Source organism: Labeo rohita, chromosome 2, assembly GCF_022985175.1.
Source record: "Labeo rohita strain BAU-BD-2019 chromosome 2, IGBB_LRoh.1.0, whole genome shotgun sequence".
In the NCBI taxonomy this organism is placed as follows: domain Eukaryota; kingdom Metazoa; phylum Chordata; class Actinopteri; order Cypriniformes; family Cyprinidae; genus Labeo; species Labeo rohita.
In genome coordinates this window covers 33,239,034-33,254,589 of record NC_066870.1, presented here as the reverse complement: position 1 = coordinate 33,254,589, position 15,556 = coordinate 33,239,034, and the positions used below count along the sequence as shown (strand labels likewise).

The window sequence follows — 15,556 nt, the reverse complement described above, 5'->3', positions numbered from 1 at the left end:
AAGGAAAATTCAGCTTTGCCACACAGGAACAAATTATATTTTAAAATATATTAAAATCTAAAAATAATAATTATTATTATTAAATTGCAACAATAGAGCGTTTTCACGACGCGTCATCAATCAACTATTTTGGCAGCACTAAATGTAAACAATGCCACGAAACTCGCAGATTTTGCTTTTCATTGCTGCTGAAAATGGTCAATTATTGTCATGTTTTGGGCTGTACTAATCTGTTGGACCAGGAAAAGCATTTGGAGTACTATAGACTGCCAAAAGTTATAACAAATCAAGGAGAAGAGTGCAAAAGACTGCCTGAGGAACAAAAGGCGTTTGTGGTTGGCCAAACTGAACCAGGATTCCCAAGGCAAGAATCTTGACAACTGTTTGTTCTTATACTTTCCGGTGAAATATTAGGCTATTATCTCAGTTAATACTGCTCGTACGTATCTTTACCACCTATTAACTTTAGTTTGTCAAAATATTGAGCCCTTTCCTGCTTACTGAGTCCTTCTCTATATGATTTAACAGCTTCCACACGTTTTTAGCAGAACAACGTATTGAGTAGTAGGTTACCTGTGCAATCCATGCTGTTGTTTACATCCGAGTATCGCCAATATGGCCGCGCATCTGGGTAACTGACCAAACCGTGACGTAAGTGCAAACCCTCTATATGTCACAATAATTATATTTCGGTATTACTATTTTTACTGTATTTTGGGTAAAATAAATGCAGCCTTTAAAGTCATTGGTGTAGATATTAAGACAAAACCAAACAATTGCACAAGCACATTTTTCCAGGGTTTTTTTTTTTTTAGGTCTTAAATGCTAAAACAATTTATACACTGTTCAAAATGAAGATTTTGGTCTTTGTGGTTGTTGCACATTGTGTTTGTTCATAGTTAATGTGATAAACTGCACCTGTGTGAACCCGACAGGAACTCACTTCACACATCTGCTAAAAATCACCTTGAGAGCAGCTGATTACAAGTAACTGAAAAATGGTTCACCGCCCTTATTGTGACAGCTTATTCATATTCATTCATGTTTGAGTAGATGTATGAATTCTGAATCCTCTCACCCCAGGAGGAACCGTACATGAAGGTGGACTTTAATCACAGGCTTTGATCTACATGGGTGTGCTTGGGATTTACAGAGACAAACTCGCATGCTCATTAACACAGAGACCTTCTCAGCAAAACACAGCTGTTGTCTTCCTAAACACTCTTACTGTACCAGTCAGATCATCTGTGAAGACAATAGTGCACGTTGCTTTCGGTGCTCGTTTATTCAACTAAGATGATCACATATTATTTTGATGTTTGTGGATGTGGAAGCATCAGATGCGTCATACAGTGAGCGCAATGAATCATTTACCAGTACAGGAAATTAAGGATTTTCATCCGTTTCATCCTGGCACAGAGAAACATACTCGAGAAGAAATGATGACGCAGGTGGATGCTGTTTATTATCAATTTAAGAGGAAGCACCACCGTGTTTATGAGGAGTTTGTTAGTTGTGTTGTGTTAATTTCATTTTTACATAACGTATCTCTCACATATCACGTCACAGGAAGTTTTTTGCGTGACAATGACTGAGAGGGCCAAAAGCCTAATTGTTTTTGCTTTATTATTTATGTGCATTTTAAGAGAGAAGCAGAATGGAAAATGAGGCAGGTTGCAAACATTGTGAGCACCATTTATGTTCATGTTTTAACCCTATAATGTCTAATTTCAGCTTCTAAATGATCAAAACTTGCTAAAGAACCTGTTATACACAATCTGTGCCTTCTGTCATCTAATTAGCAAGTAAAAGGTCTTTTAGTTTAATTCTAAAAATGTTCACCTTCACGTTGTGGTTCACTTGTCATCTTTAATGAGTTAAGTTTTATTAAGTAAACATAAGAATAACTTTCATATTGCTAATAGTATTTCAAGATGAGCATTTATGTAACTGAATCAGCTTTGCTTTTATGAGTTTTTATCGTCCATACATACATTTCTAGAAAAACATGCTTAAAATGTACTAAATATGATCCGTCAGGCCTTTTAAGAGCATTATATGTTTTGTCCCCCCTAATAAAAGCTACAGAGCTTTGATCATAAAACTAAGCATTAAAATGACATCTTCCTAAGACTCATTATTGGGAGATACACTACCAGTCAAAAGTTTTTGAACAGTAAGATTTTTAATGTTTTTAGAGAAGTCTCTTCTGCTCACCAAGCCTGCATTTATTTGATCCAAAGTCCAGCAAAAACAGTACAATTTTGAAATATTTTTACTATTTAAAATAATTTCTATTTGAATATATTTTAAAATGTAATTTATTTTTGTGATTTCAAAGCTGAATTTTTTGCGTCATTACTCCAGTCACATGATCCTTCAGAAATCATTCTAATATTCTGATTTGCTGCTTAAAAACATTTATTATTAAGTTGAAAACAGCTGAGCAGAATTTTTTCAGATTTCTTTGATGAATGGAAAGTTCAGACGAACAGCAATTCTCTGAAATAGAAATCGTTTGTAACATTAGAAATGTCTTTATCATCACTTTTGAACAATTTAAAGCATCCCTGCTAAATAAAAGTATTAATTTCTATAATTTTTCAATGGTATAGTGTATAATGTTACAAAAGCTTTTTATTTCAGATAAATGCTGATCTTTGGATCTTTTTATTAATAAATCCTGAAAAAAACTGTTTATTAACAATAATAATAATAATAATAATAATAATTAAACATTCTTGAACAGCAAAACAGCGTATTAGAATGATTTCTAAAGGATCATGTGACACTGAAAACTGGAGTAACAATGCTGAAAATTTAGCTTTGATCACAGGAATAAATGTTAACAATTTTTAAAATATATTTAAATAGAAAGCAGTTATTTTAAATAGTAAACATATTTCACAATATTACTGCTTTTGCTGTATTTTGTCCAAATAAATGCAGGCTTGGAGAGACTTCTTAAAAACATTAAAAAACTTACGGTTTTGACTGGTAGTGTATAGAGTGACAACTAATATTTATACGCATTTTATGCATATATGCATTTATGTCTGCTATACTGTTATAAGAATCGTACTGCTTTTCATTAAGCGAACAGCACTTTTTGGGCAAATATATCAGAAACTGCACCAAATTGCATATTTTTGCTCAGATGGAGCCTCTGAAGTTTTTTTTTCCTTCTCAGATATAAGCTCCATATTCTTTTGTATCATATTAAAAGCCTTTTTTATATATATATATATATATATATATATATATATATATATATATATATATATATACATATATATATATATATTTGTCTAAAGGTTCAATAAATCGTTCCATTTAAAAAAATGAGGTTTTAGTTAGTTACTTAACATGAAAAGAAACAAAAATTGGCATAACATCAAAACAGAATTTGTTTATTTTTAAATGTTTATTGTTTTTTATTGTGCATAATTCATTAATGCATATTGTTATAAAGACAAAATGGTATGTTTTCAGCATCTTTGATCAAAATTTTTTAATTTCTTCAACCTCTGAAATGACTTTCCTTTTCGGCTGACATCACCTAAACCACTTTCATTCAGGGAAAAATAATAGTTTTCACAATTGACTACAAACTCAACTGTATGAAGACCTTTTTTTTACAGTCCAGTCCATAAAAATCCCGCCTCAGCCTAGTTTTGTATTGTTAAATATCCCATTTCACTCAGAAATACATCATGTTTCATGTTTTTAAGACTACTTTTAGTTTTTGTATGATTATTGTGCAGTTAATTGTTACAGAGAAAAAGCGTCATATTTCATGTCATGATTACTACAAAGTCTCAATGTCTCAGTTATCTGACATGTAAACTTAACATGTATTTTATTATCTCACTCAGAGGGTTTGACAGTCATCGCCAAAGTCTCCAAGCGGCGCATGAACACTTTGACTTCCCGACGAGAGCTGTGCGTCCATGCAAGAGGCAAGTGGGCCGAAACCGGCTTTCGATCTGAAACAAACAACCTGTAAGAGTGCTGTTGGAAAAATCTTAGAGACATGACATCAAATGTCAGCATTTTTAACCAACATGCACACCTTGGAAAAAAAGGCCACTGGGAAACGCAGTGGTGGCGCGGGACACGGCGAGCCAGACGAGCGTATCGGCTCCCTGCTCCGGCGTACGCAGACGATCACGCATCATTTGATAGAACTGAGGCATCGCCTTGGCAACCGCTGTGCACAACCAAACCCAGAGATTACATGTGATGAGATTGAAGGAGAAGCTTGGCAAAAAAAAGTGTTATCCGATTGATTTTCTAATGGATTTCTAAATTGTTATGCAGCATATGTTATTGAATTGGGGACTCTGCAATTTAAGTTTATGTACATTTTTTTTTTTAAGTTTTATTTTAGATAATATTAGATATTTTAGATGTGTGTATTTTCATTAGTTATTTTTAAATTCATTTAAATATATATACTAAATATATACTAAATATACTAAAATAATTTTTATGTATATTTTTATGTTTTACTATATAACCCAAGGGTTATATAGTAAAATATAAAAATATACATTAAAAATTATTTTTGTTGCCAAGGCAAAATGTAAGTTGCATTTAGTTAAAGCTGATGTACTACAATAACTAAAACTGAAATAAAAATTACTTTAAAAAACAATATAGACATTTTAAATAAAATAAAAATAAATAGATAAATAAATATGACAAAAAATATTAAAATATTAATTTATTTTAGGTGAAATAAAAAATTATAAATATAATAATGAAAAAAAATAATGAAATCTATGAGTATATAATAATCACATTTTTATTTTACATTTATATTAGATATTTTATATGTGTGTATTTTCATTTAAGTTATTTTGAAAGTTTATAACAAGTGTGTATGTGGACTTGTTTTTATATCCTTGTGGGGACCTAAACCTGAATACACACAGACTCATGGGGACTATTGTCACCGTGGGGACCTAAATTGAGGTCCCCATGGGTACAAAAGCTTATAAATCATACAGAATGAGTTTTTTTGAGAAAGTAAAAATGCAGAAAGTTTTCTGTAAGGGTTAGGTTTAGGGGTAGGGTTAGGGTAAGGGGATAGGAAATACAGTGTGGAGAGTATAAAAACCATTGCACCTATGGAGAGTCCCCACAAGGATAATAAACCAGACGTGTGTGTGTGTTTGTGTGTATAAACAGGGTTATAAATCACTAAAACTAAAATCATAAAAAAAAATTAAAATATAATATATATATATATATATATATATATATATACATAAAACATTTATTTCAAGTTGACAAATGACAAAAATGTGTCTTTTCATTTAGTTTAAGTTAATGTACTACAATAACTAAAACTGAAATAAAAATTACTTTCAAAAAGCAATATAAACATTTAAAATAAAATAATGAAATAAAACAATTTGACAAAAATTCTAATTTTAGGATAAAAAATATATAGAAATATAATAGAACTATCTAAGTATATAATAATAATTTTTTTATTTTAAATTTATATTAAGTATTTTATGTGTATATTTTCATATTTTCATTAGTATTTTCATTGAAGTTATTTTGAAAGTTATTTTTAATATGTTTTATTTAAATGTATTTAAATTTAAATATATATTTTATTTATGCGTGTATATAGATTTATATATATATATATATATACACACACACACATATATAGTTCACTAAAACTAAAATCTGAAAAAATGTAAAATATAAAATATAAAATATATACATAAAAATGATTTACTGTTGCCAAAGTGAAATTTGTCCTTTTTTATTTAGTTGAGCTGATGTGCTGCAATAACTAAAACTGAAATAAATGCTTCTTTTGAAATACTGTAAAGACATATTTAAAATAAAAAATGATGAAAAAAAAGACAAAATTAATTAAAACATTAACTAACTTTAGGTAAAAAACTATAATCTATATAATAATAAAAGCTATTAGTAAAACCTATGTGTGCAAGTATATAATAATCAAATGTACAGTATATTTTAAATTTATGTTAGATATTTTATATGTGTGTATTGTCATTAGTATATTTCATATATTTCAAGTTATTTTTAAAGTTATTTTTAATATTTAGAATTTAAATGTATTTAAATTTAAATATATATTTTATATCTGAGTGTATATATACTATATAACAAGGTTATATAGTTCACTAAAACTAAAATCATTAAAAAAAATCATAAAAAGTAAACCAAATATGACATAAAAATAATATTTTAGATAGCTGCCAAGGCCAAAATTGTTATTTTCGTTTAGTTTAAGTTGACGTACTGCAATAACTAAAACTGAAATAAAAAATTACTTAAAAAAAAACTACACAGACATATTTTAAATAGATAGATAGTATAATATAATAGTATCTAAATTAAACTCAAATAAAACTGCAAACATATCTAGAGTTGCTCTTTTACAGCTAAAAAGCTTAAAATCAATACTTATGAACAAAAAATTCTATTTAAAAGAGTATGTGAACAGAATCATTATGCCAAACTGGCATAACCATGCTGCCAGTGAACAATTAGCACATTATTTTTCTTGTTGACTTCTAAAAATGAGCAATACCTGGTGTGTCGGCCCACCCAGGGTGCATCACAGAGAAATGAATTTTGGGATTTGCTTTCGCCCAGACCTCTGTCATCACTACCTGCTGCCTCTGTGGACACACACACACACCCACACACACAGACAGACACATAACGAGTGTTTAGTAAAAGGTCATCATCATTACTGCATCAGATATTGTTTAATGGAGATGCCACTGCTGGCACTCTGTGTCACCTGTTGCTTGGCAACAGCTGAGAGAAAGGTAACCCTGCTCATCTCAATTTAATACAAACTGTTCATGACTTTTATTCTCTTTTCATGAATAAAATTAATTAATCCATAATCTTTTTCACATTATCCTTGTAAATTAATTTGATAAGAAAATGTCTGGCAACACTTGACTAAAAAAAGCGTGATGGTTCAGACTCAGATGGTGCTTTGATATATTTCATTGTACTGTTTGATTACCTTATTTATATACCACAATACTGTACAGTACTTCAAAAATATAGTATTAACACCATGGGGAAAAAAACAACCACATGGTAATAACATAGTTTTGAATATTTTGACTACCACAACAGTCAAAGAACCAAACCTAAATTTAAATTGTGCAAATTTAATTTAATTATTAATTATTATTTTAAATGTATACATTTCAATTTTACACCTTCACGTTAAAATTAAAATGAATTTTTACATTACATTAAAAGTTAGGAAAATTTTTACAGTTATGAAAAAGAAAATGTATGATAAAATTTCTAATTTTCCTTTAGTTAAAGATGATGTACTAAAATAAATAAAACTGAAACAAAATGTAGACATTTTAAAAAAAATAATAAAAAATTACATCAAAATTATTAAAACATTAATCTGAATAAATAAATAAATATAAATAAAATCTAATAATAAAAACTATATATAGTTGTATAATATAATAGTAGTTAAATTGTCTTACCAAGAGTATTGTATAAATATATATATATATATATATATATATATACAATATATATAATATATAGTTGCTAAGACAAAATTTAGTGATGTACTACAAAAACTAAAACTGAAATAAAAATCACTTTTAAAAACTATAAATATGTTAAAAAAAAATCAAATAAAGTAATAATAATAAAAAATAATAAATAAATAAAAATGACAAAAATAATTAAAACATTTACTTTAGGTAAAAAATATAATAAACATAACAATAAAAACTATTAATGAAATCTATCTAAACATCTACAGGTTTTTCTACAGCTTTTACAGCTGAAAGGCTTCAAAATCAATACTGGTTAATAGTAATCAAAAGTATTGTTAATAATAAAAATAAGAGTATTAATAACAGTAATTAAATTAAACTAAAATAACATGGCCTATAACATACTGCAAATGTGTGTGCAGTTCCTCTTTTACAGCTGAAAGGCTACAAATCAATACTTGGGGACCAGTTTTAATTTAATTTATATTTGTTTATTATTTATCACTTAAAAATTGCATTTTTAATTTAAAAGTTTTAATAATGATTTTACAGTTTAGAAAATGTAAGTGCTATTTTGTCTGTTGTTAAGGTGCTGCTAACCCTAAAGTCTAAATTAACAAACGTAAATGAAGCAATAAAAATAGCAATGATTCTCTAATAAAACAAAAATAGTACATTAAGAGGCAAAATGCTTTTAATTCTCTTAATATTGCCTCTAAATACCTTGTTTTGTGCATACACCCTGGTACCATCAAACAGAGCTCTCTCAGTCTGCAGGTCGTCTATGTTTAGTTTCTGTACCAGCATTCCTCCCATTGAAACCGTGATCTACCGAAGACATTATTATCATCACAACACATTAAACTACAAAATATGCCACAATATGAGAGAGAAACAGATACCTCTGTGCATGTGTACACATTGCTGTTATTAAAATATAAGCACATCTATCACAGGTTGTGTCAAAAACACAATAACTGTTATGTCTACACATATGCTTTGTGAAAGAATCTAGTCTCAGGCAGAATTGTATTTAATAAATCAAGACATTGAGATCAATATTGTTTTTCACTCACAACTCGGGGGTCCCTGCTCTTCTCCAGCAATGGGATCAGACATTTAGTCAGAACATAAACACCTGCAGAGGACAAGAGTCCATTAAATATTGTTTTTAAATTGATAATAATATCATAAATGTTTATTGAGCAGCAAATCAGCATATTAGAATAATTTCTGAAGGATCGTGTGGCACTGAAGACTGGAGTGATGATGCTGAAAATTCAGCTTTGCATCACAATTACATTTTAAAACATTAAAATAGAAAACAGTTATCCTAAATTGTAATAATATTTCACAATAACATTGTTTTATCACATTTTGATCAAATAGATGCAGACTTAGTAAGCATAAGAGACTTTTTAAAACACTAAATTTGCCTTGTCTTACCAAGAGTATTGGTTGCAAAATTTTTCTCTAGGCCGTCAGAGGTAATTTCCCTCTGGTTCACCATACATCCGGCATTATTGATCTGAGAGGGATTAGCGTGGGAGACGAGATTAGAGAAGAGGATATGTCTTCATCTGTCCTGCACCTGTAACCTTTAGCTGAATGCTGGTATTTTCTTTAATATAGTGAGGAATGATGGGAATCTCCTAAAGGAGCTCTTTGACACTCATACCAAAACATTGAGCGACAGGTGCTCCTTTTTAAAGGCCTCTGCGAACTCCCACACCTTCCTCGTCTCGGAGAGGTCCAACACGTGGACGTAAACCTCCTACGGTAGATGCACATCACATCATGAAAGCAATATGAGCAGTGGAAGAAAAACCTTCAGAAACATTTTATGTCATTAATTACTCACCCACATGTCGTTCCAAACCCGTAAGACCTTCGTTCGTCTTCGAAATACGAATTAAGATATTTTTGATAAAATCCGAGAGCACAGACAGCAACACAACTGACACGTTCAAGGCCCAGAAAGGTAGTAAGGACATTGTTAAAATAGTCCATGTGACGTCCGTAATTTTATAAAGCTACGAAAATACTTTTTGTGCATAAAGAAAACAAAAATAATTTACATAAAAAGATTTTCGAAGCTTCATAAAATTACAGTTTCAGAACCACTAATGCCACGTGGACTATTTTATGTCCTTACTACCTTTCTGGGCCTTGAACGTGGTAGTTGCATTGCTGTCTATGCGGGCTCAGAAAGCCCTAGGATTTCATCAGAAATATCTTAAGTTGTGTTCAGAAGATGAACGAAGGTCTTACGCGTTTGCAACAACATGAGGGTGAGTAATTAATGACAGAATTTTTATTTTTGGATGAACTATCCCTTTAAACATTGAGACACTCACAGTATTTCCACTCGCTGAGATGATTTCTTCTCTAGCTTTCTCAGCTCGCTCTTTGTTTCGGCAGATGATATGAACAGTGCCACCTTGGACAAGAGGAACAAAAAGTACAATGCATTCATATAGGTATCACATTCTAAAATCACATTCTAAATTCTAAAAATTCTATTAAAATTATTTACTCACCCCCTGGTCATCCAAGATGTTCATGTCTTTCTGTCTTCAGTCGTGAAGAAATTATGATTTTTAAGGAAAGCATATCAGGATTTTTCTCTATATAATGGGCATGCCCCCATTTTGAACTTCCAAAATGTAGTTTAAATGCAGCTTCAAAGGGCTCTAAACGATCCCAGCCGAGGAAGAAGGGTCTTATCTAGCGAACCGATCTGTCATTTTTTCCGCAAAAATAAAAATTTGTATATTTTTTAAGCACAAAAAACCTGAGTAGCACAGGCTTTGGGATGCGCGTCCACGCCGCTACGAATCACGTCTAAGCTCATTGTCTGTGTACTCTGGCTCAAACAGGTAGAGAATGGCAAAAAACTCCATCTTCTTTTCTCCTACAACTTCAGAATCGTCCAACATCGTTGTAGCTTTTTGTTTGTAAACAGTGTTTGACTTACTTGCATTTTCTTAGTCTTTGCGCGTTCGCTTTGTAAACACTGGGTCTGTAGTTCCACCTACATTCCGCGTGACCTTTCGGCGTGATTCAACAGTATGTAGCTTTGTGGACGAACATCCCAGAGCCTGTGCTACACAAGCTTTTGTGCTTAAAAAGTATACAAATTTTTATTTTCCGAAAAAAATACCAATCGTTTCGCTAGATAAGATCCCAGCTTCTTCCTCGGCTGGGATTGTTTAGAGCCCTTTGAAGCTGCATTTAAACTACATTTTGGACGTTCAAAATCAGGGCACCAATGAAGTTCATTATATGAAGAAAAATCCTGAAATGCTTTCCTCAGAAAACATAATTTCTTCACAACTGAAGACAGAAAGACATGAACATCTTGGATGACAAGGGGGTGAGTAAATAATTTGTAAATTGTTGTTCTGGAAGTGGAGTTCTCCTTTAAATCAGTATTCTTTACAGTGTTCTTCTACACAATTGGCGATATTTGCATTGCAACACACTAAGAACAAATGCAAATGAATACATTTAGAAAATTTTAGCAACCATACAACACCCTGCATGGATAGCACCATAATAATTGTCTTTATCAAGCATTACAGAAAAACAGAGGAATACAAATGGCTCGACTTGGCAGGGTTTTAAACTATGCAAAGATTACTTAGCAGTGAGCTCAGTGTACACAAGTATATTTACAACTGGACTAAAATGCTTAAACCATGATTAATTGTTAGTTTCATCTTACAAAGTCTTATAAATAAGTTTATTTCTATATATTTTATTATACACTCTTGGGTCAGTAAGATTTAAATGTAAGGAAGGCTTTCAGTAAGGTTTTTAAACACTCACTGATGCACCAAAAGGAAAAACGATGCATTAAGAGCCGGGGGTGTAAACTTTTGAACAGAACGAAGATGTGTACATTTTTCTTATTTTACCTAAATATCATATTTTTTTCATTTAGTACTGCTCTTTAGAAGCTACAGAAGATATTTACCATGAAGAAGATATATAAAGAAGATATGTTTCCTAGAAGACAAAATAAGTGAAATTTACACTGATTACTGAAGTTTTCACCACCGGCTCTTAATGTATCGTTATTTCTTCTGAATGATCAATGAGCGTTTGAACCTTCTGTAATAGTTGCATATGAGTTCCTCAGTTGTCCTCAGTGTGAAAAGATAGATCTTATAATCATTCATCATTGTTGGAAAGAGTTGAAATACACACAAAAAAAATGGAAAAACAAAGAATTTGTGGGACCTGGAGGATTTTTCTGCAGAACAGCGGGCAGTTTAACTGTTCAGGACAAACAAGGGACTCATGAACAACTATCACTAAACAACAAAAATCACAGCTGTGGATTATTCAGGTAACAACACAGTATTAAGAATCAAGTGTGTGTAAACTTTTGATCATTATTTTCTTTAGTGGACTATATTTAAATGTTTTTGATGTGAAATATTCAGGACAGTACTAAATCAAAAATAACATGCATTTTGGTAAAATAATTAACATTTTGCAGATGTAAACTTTTGACTAATCATTCAGCACATTATAATGTGTAAGTATAAGTATAAGTGTTTTTGTGACTTTAAATTAAACCTTTTTTGGCTATGGCCATAGCTGTCGCCTTCCCTATTCCGCTGTTGGCTCCGGTGATCATGAAGGAACGGCCCACCATTGACACATCCAGGTCCTTTGCTACAAACCTCTTAGAAGCATTCTCAAATCCAGCCCTGCTGACAACATCAAACACATGAATCAAATCAGAAACACAACCAGCACGAAACCTCAAGAGCTCCACTGTTATCCATAAGTGTGTTTTTAACACAATTCTTGAATTGTGACCTCTGGGCATCTGAGACAGAGCTCCTAAGACAAGAGCCCTGATCAGGGGCCAAAGAAGCTTCTGTGTGGGATGACAGGGCACTTGAGAGAGCAACAGGGGTCTCAATAGGGCCCATTGTGATGCAATGATGACTGACCTTAAACAGAGGGCTTGGATGAATGCATGTCAGAAGAGATGACTCGGGGAACTACAAAAACAACATTTGTGCAAAAAACCACTGCATCTAATAACATTTGGCTTGTGAGAACACAGTTTATGACTGTTTTTCTAGCAGTTCTGTGCTAAATATACAGTATGCTCAGGCCAAAATAACTTTGTGTAAAACGATTAAATGATCATAGCAATGAAAACCATTTCATTGCAATTAGAAACAATAAAACACTAATTCTATAAGACAGTGTAGCAGACTTTCTCAAAAGTTATCATCAACAAGCAATGACCTCAACAACACAATGAACTGAAGAATGCAGTGAAAATACAAATACAAAATGAAAATAGAAATACAAACAAGACCTTTACCTTGTGTACTCCCTCATTCCCTTGATAAACCACACTATGTTCCTGTAGAGACACATTTGTTGCCCTGTTGTTTCTTCTCAACTGGACTGTAGTGATGTGACAACTGACAGATGCATGTGACTACTGTAGCTCTAGAGGGCTCCCTCTAGTGTCAGATGATAGATAATCAATTACACACCAACATGGTCATGCAAACAAATGTAGTCAGGTGTTTCAAAACTTCAGGCCTATAGATTGTGTTTGCCATTATGTAGGCTTTTATGCACAAAAATTACCTTCCCAATAACCAAAATCCCTTCAAAACCCACTGTAGCTTGTATAAACGTGCAATATTTTGGAAAAAAGTATTTGACCTGTACGATTTTTTTAATATTCTCAACATATTATACATTTAGTAATTGCAAAGTGATTACTTCCCTCCCAAAAAATATCAAGTGTCAACCTACTTTTTAAGTCCCATTTTTTAAAAACACTTTCATGGAGGAATGAAGTGTAAAATAAAGCAATAAGCCCCAAGAAGCTGTGGTTTACATTGAATTTATAACAGTTAAAGGGCGTTGTTAGGCACGACGTGAAGCAGACCCCTTAGCTGTTATAAATTCACTGTAAACCACGGCTTCACGGGGCTTATTGCTTTTATAAAACGGTTATTCCATATACGTAGTAAGGTTTCACCAAATAAAACAGAGCAAATAAAGTGTAATGATATAAATAAAAACAGTATTCGTCCACCAAACAATGTACTTGCTCCCCAGATAGCACATGTATGTCTGCGAGATGTCTGTTAAAGATCTCTTGATCTGGAAAGCATCTGCTGTGTACAAACGTCTGTAAGATGTCAGTTTTGCATACATTCTAAATTATCTTGCAGATGTCTTGCATATGTAAATGCAGACATCAAATGGACGTCTCCGAGATGTACGTGTGCTATCAGGGTCAGAAACAGTTGTGTTTGCAACAAATTGGTTGCCGAACAACACACAAAAGTAAATAAAGGTGTATGCTTGTAGAATGCGGCTCAACCAATCAGAATCAAGGACCAAAACTATCCGTTTTATAATGAAGAATAAAAAATACAGTTATTTAGAGCTGAGAACTTGGACTCAAACTTGGTCTCGGATGGATTCGGTACAGACCCAGATAGCACACGTACGTCTGCAAGATGTCTGTTAAAGATCTCTTGATCTGGAAAGCATCTGCTGTGTACAGACATCTGGCAGACATCTGTAAGATGTCAGTTTTACATACATTGTAAATCATAAACATCTTAAAGACATCTAATAGACGTCTATTTGACATCTGATAGGAAACATCCAATAGACGTAGTGCAGATGAGCAAACTACGTCTTGCAGATGTAAATGCAGACGTCAAATAGACGTCTCTGAGATGTACGTGTGCTATCAGGGAACGAAATCCACGTCATGTGTAATAAAAGATTAAAATGAATATCATAAAAGATTAACAACATAAAATTAAGACAAAAAGACAATAATAAAGGAATTTCTCATCTGGAACCATGTTTTGAGGTTAAGATACTGATATCTTTTGAGCAGCTTAAATCAAAATACAATTTAGACCATAAGGAGTTTGGTACTTGCAATTGCAAGACTTTCTAAGAGTTAAAACCCAACGGAAACTACCTACTTTAACACAAATGGAGCTGTTTGTCTACTCGAGTCGACCGTTATACAAAATAATCTCTAGAATATATAACACTCTTATGATAAATAAACCATTGCCTGAATTAGACAATTCTAAACTGAGATGAGAACATGACTTGGACTTTTAGCATTGAAGGAGAAACATGGGGTGATCTGTTTCAGTTTAACTTCCTTCATCAACTGTATATCACACCATCAAAAATTCATAAAGTTTAATTATAAAAAATTCACCTCTTTGCTTCAGATGTCTTGTGGAGGAGGGAACTTTTTTTTACATTCCACTTTAGTTCAGGCAAAAAAGTATGTAACTTTATCTCTGATATCCATGGAGTCAGTTTTCCAGCAGACCCAGAAGTATGTTTATTGAGTAGTTACACCAACTCCAGTATTATGCGAGATTATGCCATAAGACTCACAGAAAGTTTACTAAATTGATAAGAAGTGCATTGGAATGAAGTTGAAACTTGATATTATTATTCCCATAAGTCTATGGTTATCTGAGGTTATTAACTGTGTACCCTTGGAAAAATGAACATACTTGTTAAGAAACTAAAGTATTTCATAAAATTTGGCAACCCTTTTTCCGTTATATGGAAGAAACATCAATAGACCTGATGGATTATCTTTTTAAATGAGGTTTTACACTGTAATAACTATGAACTGTGTGGTCAACGTCAGCCATAGAGAGCTGCAGCCCTGCAAAGTTTTGCTTTAACCCTAATCAAACACACCTGACAAGGTAATCAAGGTCTGAAGCACTAGTAGGAAGCTGTAGACATGTGAGTTTTTATTAGAGTTGGAGCTGAACTCTGCAGGACTGCGGCTGTCCAGGACTGGAGTTCGCCACCCCTGAACTATGATATCCTATATCATTCCTGTCCAAAAATGAAGACAACGGAGAAAAGTAAAACAAGGTTAATTAAATGATTCCAAAAAGAGCTAAATCACAAGACAGCTGTACATCACACAGACAATACCAGACCAACAAATGGTG

The 15,556-nt window shown here is 32.3% G+C and overlaps 1 protein-coding gene across 1 annotated transcript; it reads right to left on the bottom strand.

The window, feature by feature from the left end:
• Positions 1-3,405: 3,405 nt before the first annotated feature.
• dhrs12lb (dehydrogenase/reductase (SDR family) member 12-like b) lies at positions 3,406-13,018 on the bottom strand. Its single transcript, XM_051125614.1, has 10 exons — positions 12,901-13,018; positions 12,135-12,268; positions 9,905-9,987; positions 9,226-9,321; positions 8,994-9,075; positions 8,624-8,685; positions 8,271-8,375; positions 6,587-6,677; positions 4,073-4,210; positions 3,406-3,986 (listed from the first exon to the last, which is right to left on the bottom strand). The coding sequence occupies exons 1-10, from the start codon at positions 12,954-12,956 to the stop codon at positions 3,868-3,870; spliced, it is 966 nt and encodes a 321-aa protein (XP_050981571.1). The 5' UTR covers positions 12,957-13,018; the 3' UTR covers positions 3,406-3,867.
• Positions 13,019-15,556: the final 2,538 nt, after the last annotated feature.